Below are 17,708 nucleotides of genomic sequence, written 5' to 3'. Positions count from 1 at the left end.
ATACTGTGGGTTTTCTCCTGTTCTGTTTCTCCTCATCATCCAATATTTTTGATAATAATTTCCTATTCTGTTCCATTCCTTCCTGACTGCCAGCAGCAGTAAACAAAACAGATATGTCAACGAGCAATCAGCACTGGTCAGGATCTCATAAACACAAAGTCATGTCTGTGATGTGCAGGTTACCTGAGCGTTCCAGGTATGAATGCCATCGTCTTGCTGTTATCCTGGCATTTACCGCTGATTAATTGCTTAATAAAATCTGTGTTTCATTTCTGTATCGTGCGGGTCCATTAGAGGTAAACAGAAAGCTGTGTTGTTTGGTGAATGTCATCCTGCCTTTGACTTTATGGTTGTTGCAGTGTGATCATCCACTTTGTTTACTGGCACTGGCAGTCAGGAAGGTATTAAACAGAACATAAATTACGGTTCTGTGAATTTCATAGTGACTGCCAGTCATGCCAGTCACTCAGAACCTTCTTTGGGGCAAGAAGAAAAGTCTAACATTTGGTATTTATAGCTGGGACGTGCAGGTAGCCTCCATGTCACACACTTGACATTAGATCTTGCCCCAAAAACACACTGTGATATTATTTAAGCTATTCGATGAAAACACAGAAAACTCGGAAAACATGTCTAAACTGTCCATCACAAGGTATTCTCCCCCTAAAGAATAACCTTCTTTATGGTCTGTTTGACTCTTAATGGACTATCATTTACAAAATGAACATCATGCTGGATTGAAGAAGACTTGAAACTGGAGCTTGAGACCATAAACTAGGGTCATTTTCTCATAGATTATATAATCAGACTAGTTTTTGCGACCAGAGAAGTTGCTTCTTGCTGGCCAATGTGAAGAATACAACTTTAAGGCACTTGCACATGGCTTATTTTTTTCAGAAATCGTTGCCTGAGCATATCCACTTTTACTCAGCCAGGAATTCACAGAACCACAGCTAGATTTGTAACCTACAATAGCTAAGCTTCACCCACAATACAACATTTGTTTGTAAAGGCAATTTAAAGGACAGATGAAAGAATAGGCAGAAAGTGATGTTTACAACAGACAGTTTTTACCATGCACTTTTGTTTTCTCTTCTGGCCAATCACATTTGTTATTGATTGTATGACCACTTGAGTTTTTTGATGTCAAACATTCCGAGACTCAGACATACAGTGGAGCAGAGTAACTCACAGCCAGGTAGAGAGCAGCGTAGACACTGAGAGCGGCCTCCTTGGATGGGAAGGTCTTGCGAGCACGCAGGATGTCGTCCTGGTTTCCTGTGCAGGCCTCCTGGTGGCTGATGTAGCGCAGGGCCTGCTGGCAGCCCAGTGCCGTGTAGTTGGGCTTACAAACCGTCAGAAAGTACGGTGCCAAGTTTCCTGTCACTACTTGGCCTGCGTTGACGAAGATGTCCACGGTGAAGAGGCCAAAGGTGTAGACTCCTGGGAAGAGAAAAGTTTATAATGAAATGAAAACTGAAGGTATTCATTTTTTTTTATGTAAAATACATACTCATAAATAAATGATGGCATCAGGGTCTGAAATTTCCGTGAACAGGGGAGGCCCTGGAACAGAGATCATGGTGACAGAATAATCTTAAATTTCAGAAACTGGGATACCATTGTTTCCAGTGTTATAAAAGGTTATTTTTGATTCAGGCTGGACCATCTTCCAAATCTTATTCGAGACGTTGGCTAAAGAAATATCACTATGTTATCTGACATTTTGATTCTCCTCTCTAGGCTAAACAAACAGTAAACAGTATTCCAGTCAATGCAGCGTCTGAATGGTCAGCTACTATAGCTTCTATTTTGCACTGGTGTTCTATATTTCTTATAGATTTAATATGTATTACTCTATTGTTTGCATTTGTTTAGTGCTTTTTTATTATTCTACTGTTGTACATTTTTTTTTATTAATATCTGGCACAATTATTTACTTTAATAAAGTTCTATCTGAAGCTTAACAAGTAGCTATGATTCTACTAATGCTAGATTAGCAGGAAGGATGGAGAGAATGCAGCTCCCTTTGTAGACTAAAAACCTTAATTGGAATTAAAGGAAGGGCTGAATGGTGGTGTAGTGGGTAGCACTCTCGCCTCACAGCAAGAGGGTCCTGGGTTCGATTCCTGGGTCGGCCCGGGTTCCTTCTGTGTGGAGTTTGCATGTTCTCCCCGTGTAAGCGTGGGTTCTCTCCGGGTTCTCTGGCTTCCTCCCACAGTCCAAAGACATGCAGGATGGGGATAGGTTCATTGATGACTCTAAATTGCCCGTAGGTGTGAATGTGAGTGTGAATGGTTGTTTGTCTCTACATGTTGGCCCTGTGATAGACTGGCGACCTGTCCAGGGTGTACCCTGCCTTTGCCCAATGATAGCTGGGATTGGCTCCTGATCAGTCCCATGGAGGCACCATGTTGTGGCTCCACCTGCTGGACTGTGATGCCCCTCAATAGTGACTCCTTTCTGGTCATGTTGGAGATAGAACCATCTAAACGTGGCTTCGCCTGACACCATGGACTACTACTGTTCATATTATTTCTACACTACTACTATTAATGCCACTACTACTGTTACTACTACTACTACTACTACTACTACTATGAATACTACTACTACTACTACTGTTACTACTACTACTACTACTACTACTACTATGAATACTACTACTACTACTGTTAGTACTACTACTACTACTATGAATACTACTACTACTACTGTGAATATAACTACATACACCGAATGCAGATAGAACCCAAGAGCCTGGTCTGCTTGAGAGAGTCAAATCTGTTAACAGTTTTTTTCCCTTCCACTGCTGTGCTGTAATACTTGCTCCTGGGTGATGTTGGGACTTTTGAAATTGGTTGACTTTGAAAATCATGAGCGTGTTCTAGTCCTGCTCAATTTGTAAAGTGCCCTGAGATCACTTTTGTTGTGATGTGACGCTATAAATACAATTTAATTTAATTGAATTTGACTAAATCTGATATTTTCATCAATCAAAGGTAATTACAAATCTGTTGCCGAAATTAACATTGGTTTTCTCAAATCGTATTCAATTATGTACAGCAAGGGGTAAATGCTGATTGGAAGTCAGTTTTCTGTATTTTGAATGACTGACAGGATGCAGCTACACCGCTGTGATTGCTGGCTACATCAAACCTGCAAAAAGTATTTATTGTCCTGCTTTAATGAAAACTTCATGTAGAGAGAATGGTCAGCTAGTTAATAACATAATCATAATTGGCTCCGACCGAATGATTCAACTTTGAGGCTGATGTTGCTCCAAGGCTGTTTTTTTTGCCACAGATGAACACGTTTAATCGAGTGAACTCAAACATCAGTAAAAATGAACTCATGAATTGTTTTCCTGGTGTGGCTTGTATGGATGCGATGGTCGCACGATGAGTCATAATCAGCCCAGACAGCGGCGTCAGACAGCCCTACGTGTTTGTGAGTGGCGGCCATCGTCTCTCTCCCTGCTGCTTCCTCCGACCTCGACGCCACGCCAGACATTCCTCTGAGGAGACTACAGCCCAATCCCAACGCCAGACTCATGGACATGAGTCTGTGAGCGGTTAAGGGTTGTCCCACTATCAAATCAGCAAGTGCTTGAGGACTCACTCGCAGACATTTGGAGCGCTTCATGCAGACTTACCATACGTCCACATTTCTGCAGAATTTGCCTGAGGGAATTACCCACAAACCATTGCATTTTGAGGTTAAACACAGGGTTATATGAGGTAAACAAAGAGGATGGCACACGGGTGTTCAGGCATATTACCTTTACTTAGAAACATTAACATTAAGAGTTGAATATGGAACGGGTTATATTACACACCCAGTTTATTCATCAACCATTTCATATAATTTTCTTTATAGGAGCTGAGTAAATACATTATTTGACAATTACCTCTCATCTCGTCTTATCTTTATACCATCTCAAGCCTTTCAGCCTCTCACACTCAAACATTTACCAGGTGATCAGTTACGTCCCTGGTGGTTCAGGGCTTTTGGGGGGACATTGTGATTGGGCCTTCACATCTCATAGCTTCTACATATGACCAAGACGAGTCAACATGTCCTCACTCCTACCTCGTCAAGTACAGATGCTTCTCACACCCCTCAGGGTCTGATACAAACGCACAAAGCGTCCTTCAGCTTCACGTAACCAGAATGTGAAACCAGCTGCTTCATTATTAGATGCTCAGAGAGTCTGATGACATAAACTTCACAGGACTTTCACCCAGGGGACCAGTGTTCATATCTCATTGTGTTTGTGTTCAGCACGTTATGTTTCATGTTCATTTAAGAAACAGGTGTTCGTGTCCGGGTTGTTTGTTGAGTTCACAACGTGACCCGTTTGTGTTTTAAGTTTCATTTTGACTTTAGAGATGTCATCCCTTTAAGCCAAAGCCTGATGTTCTTTCCTAAAACATTTTTTTTACTGCGACATAATGGAGCGTGATAGTTTACAACCTAGTGCATTAGAGAAGGACGCTGACGGTCCTGACAACGCCTTGGTATATGATGTGTTGGGACAAACAATGATGCTTTAGGTTCCGGGTGGGTCAGTTTAAGCGTCTTATATTTACATAGTGCCTTTTCAAAATAAACTTCAGATATTTACTAAGTTTTGAGGTTTGCTTTGTTAGATTTAGGAATCTAAAGTACTTCGGGAGGAAAAATAGACTACTTGGTTTGGTTTAGGAAGAGATTGTGATTTGTAGTAGTGTTATATACCTAAAAAAGGTATGCTTGTTTCATAACTTATGTATGCAATGTGAGTTATGTTATGTAAGTTACATAACAAAATTAAGGTAAAATAAGTCAATGTAGAGAAGAAGAATCTAGATTTACCTTATATTTTAGATTTTCAGTCACATAATCACCCAACTGGACAAACTTCATCTTCATTTGTATAAAACATCACCTGGTCAGTTTTCTATCAAATCTCATGGAGTCATCTTTGGATTCCTCTGTCAAAAGCATTTGATCTGGAAACTGTTCTTCTTACTGTAAATACAGCAATTACTCCTGCTTCTCTGCATTTCTTTGTCTGTTTTGAAGTACACTTGTTCTTTTATACGTGACATTTTTTAACTCAACTAAATAGCTCTGCTGATGTTTTTATGCTAATTACTTACCTTTTCGTCTTTGGGTTTTGTTTTTATACAAGCCTTTACAGTTTTCTACCACACCCTCACACAATATATATATATATATATATATATATATATATATATATATATATATATATGATAAAACAAATAAAAAATGAACACAATGAGGTTTAGCATTTGAAAAGGTCCAATCCTCTAACAGACGCTTCTGAGTGTGTGCAGCTGTGCTGTCTCTCCTCTCCACAGTTTCCTAAAAAAGACACATCGCGTTGCGACTCTAGCGAAGTGCCTCGTAAAACATCAAGGACGGGACATAAATCATTCAGCTGACTTGTCTTTTCAGTGTGAATGATTCCCTCAAACACCAGACGAAGTCTGTTCGTCCCCCAGCAGAGTCCTGCTGGTCCTCAGACCATGTGACGCTGCAAAAAGCAGGTCCGCCGTCTACAGGGTACCAGGGATTGCATATCACACACACACACACACAGGTGACACCATCCATTCTCACTGCTCCTAAACCAAACCAGCCAGGCTCCACATCTCAGTGATTGAAGGGCTTTAACAGAAATAATTGCTTCCCTCCTACGAGAGCCCGGCCCTCTGTCACACTAAATTAACAAACAGGCGCTTAGTCAGACAACTCTCTCTCTCTCTCTCTCTCTCTCTCTCTCACACACACACACACACACACACACACACACACACACACACATAAACGCATTATTTTCTGTGGCAACAATAGCAGCTTTTCCAATCACTGCCAAGTGTTTGTGCTGCTGCAAACTAATTCAACCCCGACATTGAAGAGCCTCTAGCTGGGAGGAACGCGTGGAAATGGGCACCGCTGCGTCACGGCTGTTGAGCAAGGCACGTCCTCTCTCGCACAAGTTCTTGTTTTAAATGTCTCCTTTCTTTTTCTCCGCCCCTCGTCGGTCACACGAGCTCCAGATGCTGACGGCTCCATTTTCTTAACAAGCATCAAATAGGTTTTGTCAAGCGTCGTGTGACTCACTCGCCGAGCGCTCGCCATGCGGTGCATGGACCCGCCGCTGTCCCACTTTCTGGGACAGCAACGTGGGCACTCTGTGTTATACAGACGACTTACACTCCCCCCCCCCACACACACACACATCCTATCTGGCTTTGGGAAGGACCAAAATTGCTTATTAGAGCATACATTGAATCCAGTTTTGCCTGCTTGAAATGGCCATGATCTCCTGCAGAGCCACTTTGCAGCCATGTTAGTAAGCATGCGTGTTGGCTGTATTTGATCCTCTTATCTTTAGGTACGAGTGTGAGTGGTTCCGAGGGTGGGCAGCGTTGAAGCAATGCACCTCTTCCTTGATCCGGTGCCAGCGTCTCCACAACGCTGCAGTGTGATGTGCGATCCAGTCGGTCGGCCCGTGTTCACAAACACATCAGTTACACGTGGAGGCATCAGAACCAGCGGCTGTGTGCTGGATATTGAGATGGGCCTCAGCTCGATGTCACAGAACGGGACACGATGAAATTAATAAAGTGTGTGTGTGTTCATATTTCAGTGATATTTATTAATCTGGCACAGGTCTTTTTCTTCTTCGAGCACTCAAGTGGAATAAGTTTGTAAATCTAGTTTCTACTGTGCAACACAACTGTCTCATGTCTTTCAAGCTCACGAATCAAAGTGCTGCCTGCGCCCTTTCGGAGCCCAAAGTGGGCGGTTCACATGGACCGAGTTGCAGGACGGCGGTCAGCAAATGTTTCTCCACATGCCGTGAGTGGATCTGTGAAGGAAATGCACTGATAATCTACTGCAAACGATGTAAGTGATGTATTATATGTGATATAAATAATCCGATTTCACCACTTCTGTCTGGATCTCCAGGTCATGTGGTGTTTCACTTTGAGCTTCTATCTTTATCTTTTTAATCTGCCACTTTGACATCGTGGACCCTTATCTCTGAAATGGTTTTTATTTTTTTCCCCAAAATATGTATTGCGTGAGTGGAGTTAGTTACAGTATGGGCTCCATGGGGGGCTAGCTGCTGTGCATGCTCATTTCAGTAGATATCACTGCAGCACAATACCTGTAACCTGAACTGGAATGTACAAGACTGGAGCAAATTAAAAATTTTCTGGACCAAACAAATGCAACTACAGATGTGAAAGCAGCCCGAGGATGAGCCTAATCATCTTTATCCGCGTATTAATAACTAAGTCATCATCTGCCAACTAAACATACTGAACATACACAAACTACCAATGGAGCAACACCTACAAACACTGGAAAATATACGATATATTATTGATTGAAATGAGTTTGTACTGCCTTATATAAGCACAATTCATATTTTCTTGAAAAAGTTTGATGCACAACTTGGTGATTCAGATGGAGCAGACAGATTTCATTTTCAGAAATATTGTACAGGAAATGTTCAAATCAGAGCAACCTTGGGAGTTAGGTCAAAGCCAACCAGAGGAGCAGGGAGGGAATCAGACTGTCAGAGCAGAGCCGTGCTGCGTTCAGCAGCCACAAACACTTTGAGCAACACTGCAGTCTCCGGAGACACGGCTCTCACTGACAGAAGAGTGTGACATAGATTATTAAACGTTAATGCTGAGACATGGAGAGAGAGAGAGTGTGTGTGTGTGTGTGCAGATCTGTGGTCCTGCTGATTGTTGATTATGAAGGACAGCTTTTGATGAAATTAGCTGCTGTGAGTCACAGCCTGCTGCTCACATTCTGGTGCATCATACAAAAGTGAAGAATTGCTGTGGCATGCTTTGGCATCCTCGTAACGCCCAACAATCCTTCCAACCTTTTAGAAGCCGGGCATCACTGTCATCCCAACACGGCCGCACAGCTGTTCCAGAGACAGTCACGACATTTGATCTGTTGGTTTCCTGCTTTTGTCAGGTTGTTCAGCACAACTTCTTTTTCTGTCAGTCAGAACGACGTCATGCTACCAAATGACAGTTGGAGTTAAAAAAAGCTAGGTTGAGGAAATCTGTCATAAACACGTCACTTCATAACGACACATTAAGGCACTCGTCCAACACCTCGAGGGTTGGAAGTCCCTCCTACCTGCCCAAGTAGCCTTTCTCTATCCAATAATACGTCACTAGCGCTGGACATTGCAGTCATAGTTAAAAAAAATCTTTAAAACGTAATTCACTTTTCATTCATACTTCATGTAAAATGTGAAGGAAGGCCGGCTGTGCTCGGCGTAGTCCACTATTACACATTTCAGTCAGAACACATTCATGACCATCTAAAATGACAAAACTCATCATGGATTGCGCATCATTTGCAACCACTATCCGCCCTGTGTAAATGTCCGAGTCACAGAAGATATGCTGCTCATATTGCAGCACAAACATGCCCCGAAAGTTTCACAGCTAAATGTCATCTGCCCTTGTTTTGCATCTGATTGCTGATTGTTCATGTGGCAAAGTAGAAATGGTGAGGGCTGAGAGTCACGGTGGGCCCGACATGTTGACTCCATTCAGACTCCACTTCTCTCCTTTCATCGGAAATCTTGTTTTTTTAATTTTGTATTTTCAAAAATGAAATGCATGGGAGTTTTATTCATTTATTTTGAATAACATAACTGTCAGTGTATCCCTAAATCAAAAGGTTTGAGTGGACACCAACTCTTCTTCACAGCCACTACATGTTGCTATCAACGCTGATCTTCGAATTTGCCTGCTTTTGCAATAAGGCTCATTTGCATATAAAGCGGCAGGTTCTGCACTTAATGTCTGCATATATCATCTCATCTTATGTGCAAATAGAACAGGAACAATGAGGTGGATGACGTGGTTTATGTTTGTGTTATTTGTGCAGCTTTTTATTTGCAACAGCCGCAAAAGCTGCACAATCCGTGTTTATTAACATTACTTGGTGTTATTATCTAAATTCATTTATGAAGCTGTATAGAGAGGCAACAGTGTTGAAAAGAAAACATATTTAGATATTAATAATGACACATACACTTTACAATTACAAAATCAAAATGCTTTGTGTTCCCAAAGGGCAAGCCTTACTTTACATAATGTCAGTGAAGTAGCGGGCCGTGCGTGAACTTCCCAAATCTAAAGTTCAAAATGCAAGAAGGTAAAGACACACTGCTGGAGTGTGAGAGTGTACCTCGACCCTCGGCTGTGTTCTACTTTCCCAAACATCACGGCCCTGTGAGTCATTATGCAAAGCAACGCCAGGCCTGAGTGCAGGGGGGGGGGGGGGTGGCCCGGCTCACATTCTGGCAACAAGCATGTGCAAGCATGCATTACATGATGCGCATGAATACACACACACACACACACATAAATACATGCACGCAGCCCCAGCACGCACATGAATCGTGTCACATGTGACACTGTGACATCAGCAAAGAGAGGATCCAGGAGCAGCTAGGCTGAAAGAATTCAGCTTCTGCATGACAGCTGTAGGACACCGCAGAGCATTCTGGGTGAAAGAGTAACAGCTTCTCACTCTGCTGATGCTACTTTGTACTCCTGCCTTCAAAGGCATTGCAGAAGGACACATCTTACTGCACCACCTTTATCCGAGAGTTGTAGTTTCAAAATAATGGAGAAAAAAAACATATTGTTGTTATTGTCAATGGTTGATGAATTTCTAAAACCCCAAAGTCAGTTTAAACTGTCATCCTTTTATTTTGTTATAGTTATCCATAATGGTCATTTACATTAAAAACACAATTGAAATGTTTAGGAAATAAAATATTGTAAATATTGTATTGTTTAGCAACAGCTTTTCAAAGAAACCGAAAATATTTGGCATCTTTCATACATAATTGGTACTTTTACATTTTCCAATGACATTCATACGAATAAAACTTATTTCCACTTTTCCAAATATTCCTACAACTTTACCTTCTTTCAAATGTATGCCAGCAATTAATGTGCCGTTTCTTCAGAAATCCCCTTCTCTAGATAATATTGTTATCATTATTGCACACTGACATTTTGTCATGTCAGTGTGAGTATTGAGAAATATGAGCATGTGAATAATAAATCATTGACTCATGATTGCACATAGTAAGAGAGCTGGCTCTGTATCACGCCCAGGTCAGGGTTAGGATGGATCCTATGAGTAAAAGAAATTAACTTCTCATGAAAGCAAACACAGTTGGGCGGTGATGGGACACGCAAAACACAGCTGTTCATGTTCCCCATCTGCCTCCCCATCTGTTTGCATGTCATGTGTCACCTTCACTGTGACTTTCTCAATAAATGCATCTGTGGCGAGGAGATATCTCATCCATGCTTCGTCGTTTTGTTCCTTTGTTCTGGAACTAACGTTTGGCTCTAAGATGTTGAGTCAAATGTGTTACAGAGGTCAGAAAAATCCAAACTGAAAAAAGACGTGGGCCCAAACACAATTTGTCTCATTCACTGCATCCTAGTCCTCGACGCATTCCATTGACAGTCGCAGCAACATTGGTGTCAGGACCTTCCAGCAGCCAAGAAAGCCAAACTTTCAGACAAGGGACAATTTAATCTGTGTCAAACTTAGTACATTCTTTAGAAAGAAAGTGGAACACATTAAAGAATCTGACAAGAAAGAGATTCACAGAACAACATCCTTAGACATTAAGTGTGAAGTCAACTAGGTGTGGCACAATTGTCTTTGGGTAAAGCACATTTATATTTATTTAAAAGGCAAATTATACACATATGGCTAGAGAATTGCCTCTGAAGAAGATACATCAGGGTTGTGCTCTGTTCAATCTTCAGCCCCATCAGTGTACCAGTACCTCAGCTATCAATGTATAGTCTGAAAGATGGTCTGACACACCAACTGATGATTTTGGATGTATTGGGAATCCCAAAACCAAGAGAACATGTGAGAGCTGGTTACAAACCACAAACCAACACATACATCCAACAAATACTGACCTTGTGCCTCTTCAGGGGGTGCTAATACCTAAAACGTTTCACTGGATGTGCTCTCATTTGACTGTTTCTCCTCTCTAACATTGCTGTTGCATGAGGCAGGAACTAGAGACAAATAAACGCCCCTCTAATAAAAACAGGAAATAAGTTAAAACAGATATAAATATATATTATAACACCAAACAGTTACTGATATCTTTTTCTGGAACACAATTAGGTTATTTACACAACATTTCCCCTAGAGCATGATTCCACCATCTTCACATCCATAAAAATGGATCTGGGGTCGCAGAAAGCCTAAAGAAAGACGTGGAAAACCTCAGCATGTCAGCTGATGGCTGGAAGGGTTAGGGTTATATTTAAGCTCAGTAATGAAGACAATGATCCCACACAGAAAGAGGAATCCATTTTGCCCTGATCTCTTCTTTGGGAGCACTAAAATCCAGCTCAGCAAGCGGGGCTAGGACTACAGTAGACCAAACATCTGTCTAATCTGTTACCATGCTATACAAAACCTTGGAGCATTTCAGACGATAATCAACAAGTTTGATTGTAGAGACGGAGCAAACGTCTCCTGCCATACCTGCATGAATACCTAACAAGCCACTCTTAGGCAGCTAGAAATCATCCACAAAAGGCATTAAAGGTCACCGGTTTGGATTAGAACTATATCACCAAATTGAGCAAGCATAGCTGCTGCTCATGCTTTCTAGGAAGAGATTGAAAAAAAACCCTCCTCAGCATGAGATCGCAATAAATTAAGCTCAAGGACTCAAGGACAAACATACACTAATCATATATGGCTGAGAGTCTGCAGATCAGTGATTCGCTCCCTTAATTGTAACTTATGAACCATGTCCTTGCAAAAGCAAAACATTAAAAAGGTGTAAAGTTCCACACCATTGGCATCAGACATTACCCCATTAACAGAGACAATCAGAAACAGTAGAGCCCTCATGCTCTTGCTTGGTCTCCTCCTCACCCAGAACTGTGTTGCATCAAAAGGCCTAGAGAAGTGGTCAAGGCCAGAAACCTAGCCCACCTTAAAGAAAGGAAATCTGCTCCAGTGTCCAGTGATCTAACACCACAAAAGTGAGAGAGAGGCTCAGGTCGAGCTGCCCCTTTTGAGCGATTGCAGATGAGAAAACCTCCCAGAGTTTCAAGAAGTGGAAAGAAGCGACCTCCGGGCCTGGCCATCTGATCCACCAGGTGAATCTTTACTCTTCCTGTGACATTGGGTTTGATACATAGAATAGGTTTTGAAAACTTTTGGGTAAATGTAAGATCTCCCATCGACATCTTTTTTACTTCACAACAATGTCTCAGCTGTTGGGTGGTGCATTCATTCAAATTGAACAGCTTAATGTTAATGTTTTAATCCACTTGGTGATGTCCTTTCCTCCCATGAATGAATCCACCTTGATATCATACACTGCTTTATCTGGTATATGGTGTTACTCACTGATGAATCTTTTTTTACTGCATACCGCTGTATTCATGGTTTCATTCATGATTGTGATTATATATTCACGTGTATGTTTATTAGTTAGCCATTGTCTAGTTAGAAGTTCAAAACTTTAATTGATAAAATAAATAATTGTGTTTTGAGTCCAGGGCATGATTTAGTTAAAGGTTGAGGAGGTGATTCAATTCAAAAAACACTTTCTGTTATATTACTTGAAATCCTCATAACATACCAAAAGCAATGAATAAATGAAATGCTCTGACATAAAAAAAATAAAAATGTCATCTGTGGCCGTGGAAGGACTGTAAATACCAAGTCCAATCAAAAAAAGCCAGGCCGGAGAAAATAATTGGACATCCTGCCTGTCTGTCATTGTTTTACTTCCTGATTGCGCTCGTTTGGTGTTCTGGGGGAGCGGCTTTGACAGAGGTCTGAACGAAGGGGGCGGGACTTTTTTGGTTCTGTGATGAGTTCAAAGTCTCTGTGGTTTTTCCAAATGACCTACTCTGCCTTAAATTGGCTATCATTTCTCTTTTGGCTGGGGAAGCGCTCGGCTCCAGTGCTGCTTTGCCAGCAGGCAATGGGTTGAGCCCCACAGGCCAGGCCAGTTACTGAGTCATCAGCCAGCTCTAAAATGTAATGCCCTCTGATCCCTTGCACACAAATCCCTCCACATAGAAGTCAAATCAAGTCGGGAGGCCTTGCTGTGGCTCACGGGCTGGCGAGCGACATCGTTCTTCCTCACAAGGGGCCGAGTCCCTCAACACAGCACAGCCGAGTCCCTGGGATTGATTCATCTGCACTCTCTCACTGTGCCAACAAGCCTGCCAAAGGTAGTTATCAATAGCCATGGATCACATTCATCATAAAACACACAGTCAGACACACTGTATGTAATAGGATTTCCACATTGTGTATGCTAAATTGTGCTTTGTAATTTGGGATAACTGCTGTTGCTAATGCTGCTGTACAGGCACTGACAGCTCACCACAGAGTGATTAGGGGACGTTGGTGAATGCTGCACCCCATTATGCAGTTTGCTTCCCTCAGCCGTAAGCAGTAAACAAAAGGACAGAGGCACGTCTCTGCACCCTTCACAGTAACATTCAAAGACAAGCGCCTCCATATGTCAAACACTGACTGACAGCACATAATCAGCATCAGAAAGTTTAATCAGCAAAGTTTGAGTGTTATTTTTGCATGTTTTTCCATTATTTCACTCAATTATGAAACCAATTTACTCATCAAAGTGGTCAGATCATCACTGCAATTAAATTCAAGGGGTCTAGCACCCCCAGCAGACAGACGATCAGCTGGCTTATAAACATTCCACAGTACTAACGACCCTACAAGGAGTCTCCCCACTAGTTAGTTAGACTTGAAAAAGCATCAGAAATGTCTTCAAAAACGGAAAGCAAGTCCAATTGCCTAAGATAAAACTTCCAAAGCTCACCATGACCTTGACTGAGAATCTTCACAGACAAACATTCCAGTTATTTATCTATGAAACCACTTAATTTTGAGGTCAAAAAGTGAGCACACATCTCCTTGAATCCACATGTGATTGCCGGGTTGTGCACGCACACTGCTCATCGGCTTAGCCCGACGCACTTTGCCAAGGGGTGTTTTTGAAGTGACTGCACCCATCGGGACGTATCTGAGTGTGATCGGGGCCTCAGGTCCTAAGACACGAACCCTGTTACCACTTTTGAGCACTGTTGCATTTCTCCTTTACTTAAACTTCCTCTGCCAAACACCCTACAAAAGATTCATGGTCAGCTGAAAGCTGAATATGTCTCTTGAACATATTGGGCCCTAGTTTCGTAGACCAGGCGCAGTCAGCTTTCAGCGCACCTGCGCCGCGCCGACGGGGTGTGTCCGCCTGGACTTTGCAAGTTTCGTGCACCGCGCAGGCTCGCGCAGGCACACCTCCCGTCTCGCCCACCGGCGCAAGTGGGAAAGAGGGAGGAGAAGAAGGCGTGAGTGGGAGACGAGGAGGAGACGAGGCGTGGACTGGGATTAATACAGCCGATTCAGATCTTCACCAATCAAATGAGCTCCTCTCCTCACCTTTAATGTGTTAGGGGAGGTTCAGTGCAAGTCACTTGACAACCCGATGACAGAAGCAGCGCCGCCGCTCCCACCACGCTCATCACGCGCTGTGCGTGCGTATCATAATAATAACAATGCCCATATTATAAAAAACAGGAGAGAGAGAGGGAGATGTTTTGGTCCGAGAGGCTGAGTTTCCGTTACGCGTGCCATCCGCCTTTGATCTGACGTCAGATGTGACGGGACAATCTATATAGATATAAATTCACGTGTTGATTCAATTAGTTGCATTAAATAGTGTTTGTTGTGATTATTTATTGCATTTAAATGTGCCTGGAACTGTGGAAACCTGCCTGTGAGGTCTCGGTGACGTGTGCGCACTGCGCGCCGGTCAGCCAAACTTCCACTCCGCCAGCTGTGATTCGCATTGAATGAATGGACTTTATTTACGCCTTGCGCCGAAAGTAGACCAGGTTGGAGCTGGCGGGCTTTCAGCGCAGTCTCGGCGAGGCTTTTTGCCACGAAACTTCCGCTACGTCAAGCTGAATCTGTGACGCCTCCCCCTGCTGCGCCGCCACACCCATCTTGGCGCAGGCGATCCACCAAACTGCCAAACTGACGATGCGCAAGGCTGCGCGTGTCGAAACTTGCATTGCGCCGGCTCCGCCACCCTGCGCCGCCCTGCGCTGCGCCACGAAACTAGGGCCCCTTGTGTGAAGGTATGAAGAAAACCTCAGAAACCCACTGGGACTGAATAACTTGTGTGATCCTGAGTGATTCAAATGTGAGAAAATAGCAAGCCAGCTAGAGCAGTCGGCCAAGCTTCTAGCGCCATCAGAATAAACATGTAGTTCGGTAGACCAGATGTCCACAACAACAACACTATGTCTTCCACTTCTTAATGGGGATCCGAGGACATTCCAATGTCAGAGAAGGTACGCAGCTCCTCTAGTATGTTCTGGGGATAGGACTGTCAATGAATATTCTAAATTCAAATATGTATTTGAATACAAATTAAAAACCTGATATTCAAATCTGAAAATGTATATTTGATTGTGTAAAAAAAACAGTTCTACATCAGCTGTCTGAATGCATCACATTACTGGAGTCACACAACGTCACTTTCATTTCTTGCGAACAACAGGAACACATAGCAACTGCTGGCACTTGGACATGGGTGTCATGACATAATGCTAAAAATATTTAACCTGTTAAACATTTAAACCTGTTTGTCTTTTTAAGAGAAAATATTCAAATTTTTGGTGAATGTTGACAACCTTGGTGAGGTATTCTCCTCCAAGCAGCGTATCCTGTCTCTAAAGGTCTCTTTATGATCCAACTGGAGTGCTTCTGCTTGAATTGTGTCCAACCAACCAGCACTATTATGAATTCTTTCAAGGAGAGGCTGTTTGAAAGTCTTAGCTGTCTTCCCCAATTGTGTCTATAATCCCATTTGTTTAGTTTCTACCCAAAACTCATGACTATAGCAATAGACTGGAAGGTAAATCTGTATAATAAGGACATCTTCCACATACTTTACATGGAAATGCGATGTGAATTCTGGTGTCGGGACTATCCAACAGTCAATGGAACTGATCACTCTTTGGTTCATTACATATAAAATCTTCAAGAACACACAAAAATTCCTGTTTCAATTTATTTACTTAAGGACCGTCCGGTATTTATGGAATGGACCACCGGAGGAAAGAAATACATCTCAGCAACACATTCATTTTTTAAAGTTATATTTTTGGGCCTTTTATTGCAGGAGGGCAGCGGGAGAGTTAAAGGGGCGAGAGAGAGGGACGATATGCTTTAAAAGTTGACCGCCGGGCGGATTCGAACCCAGGACCGCTGCAGGGAGCCTAGGTACATGGGGCGGTAACACACATATCACATGATAACATGTCATGACATGTCATATGATACTACTATTGACTTACGCATTCGCACAGTCGGCGAGTTTTTGTGACTGGAGCAGATGTTATTGGTGTGAAATATTAATAACCGACCATTTGTCACTCAATATTTGTGATGTGACATATTGAGGGGGGGGTCTATTAATTCTGCCATGTCGATTGCAGGGTCATGCTAAATTATATCGCCAGGGGGTTATGCATAAAGTGATCAGAGGTTGGAAAAACCCTCCGGCGGGTCTTAAAATAAAGTAAATAACGAACAGTCCCTTATTAAAGGCACTGAAATATGATGATTGTGGCCTTTTAATTCTCCATTTCACACCTGCTCCTGCTTGTGTTGGAGTGTAATTGAAGACTAGATTAGCATATATTTATTTCTGATGTTTCCTCCAGCAGGGGCAAAGGGATATCACTGCTGTGAAGCGTGAAGATACATAACCGTTTATCTTCCTTCCTCTGCTTTGCAGGAAAAAAGTCATCGCACAGCTGTCTTTAAAACTGGCATCAATTAACACTAAGACATAAGCCTTATTCAGATACAACACTGTACCAGTGTATAATATATGATAACCAATTCCAATGAATCTCCCAGGGATGAAAGGAGCTTTAGCCCCGTATGCGAGGCCTGTTAACATTAACGAGCAGTGTGAATGGCATGCTGGATGTGTAAATGTGAGGGTAAAGCCGGGCCACAAAGTGGATTCCCCCGCAGGGATCTAGGTAATAATCCGCTTCTCCAGCCTTATCTCCTGCTCTCACTTAAGCAAGAGAAAGGGCAAGGAGAGGCCAACACTGTGCTGCAATGTGTGTGTGTGTGTGTGTGTGTGTGTGTGTGTGGTTCATCTGTCTTTTTTAAATGTATATTGTAGACCTGCAGAGAGATGTTTTTGCATGTGAGAAGAAATGTGTCTTTCATTTCAGCAGAGTCACTAGAGAGAGATGGAAGGTCATGACATGTTCACAAAATGCTAGTTTTTTCTTTTTCATGTACAGGGATGCTAATTGTCCATTTCTTCACACAATATCAATGGGAAGTTAATTAGGATGCTTTTTCACAGTGGACACATAAATGAAACACATCAAATGTGACTAAGCAACGTCCAGCTGCTACTAATGTATTAAATATGGAGAAGGGCTATTTACGGTGTGTGTGTGTGTGTGTGTGTGTGTGGGGGGGGGTTGTCAAGAGGGTTTTTTGCCTCAAGCTTTTGCTTTCAACGTAACGTTGTCCTGTCTGACGGACAAATTCATCAT

The 17,708-nt window shown here is 42.5% G+C and overlaps 1 protein-coding gene across 1 annotated transcript in view; it reads right to left on the bottom strand.

Moving 5' to 3' along the window:
• The window catches only part of plppr5b (phospholipid phosphatase related 5b), an 80,136-nt gene that overhangs the window by 28,763 nt on the left and 33,665 nt on the right, over window positions 1-17,708 (bottom strand). The window contains exon 3 of the mRNA XM_084033827.1: window positions 1,193-1,443. Within this exon, the coding sequence (XP_083889953.1) occupies window positions 1,193-1,443 (251 nt within the window). The remainder of the gene's footprint in view (window positions 1-1,192; window positions 1,444-17,708) is intronic.

Source organism: Eutrigla gurnardus (assembly GCF_963514095.1).
Source record: "Eutrigla gurnardus genome assembly, chromosome: 18".
NCBI lineage: Eukaryota > Metazoa > Chordata > Actinopteri > Perciformes > Triglidae > Eutrigla > Eutrigla gurnardus.
Note: the sequence above shows the minus strand (reverse complement) of the source record. Positions and strands in the feature narration are given on the sequence as shown.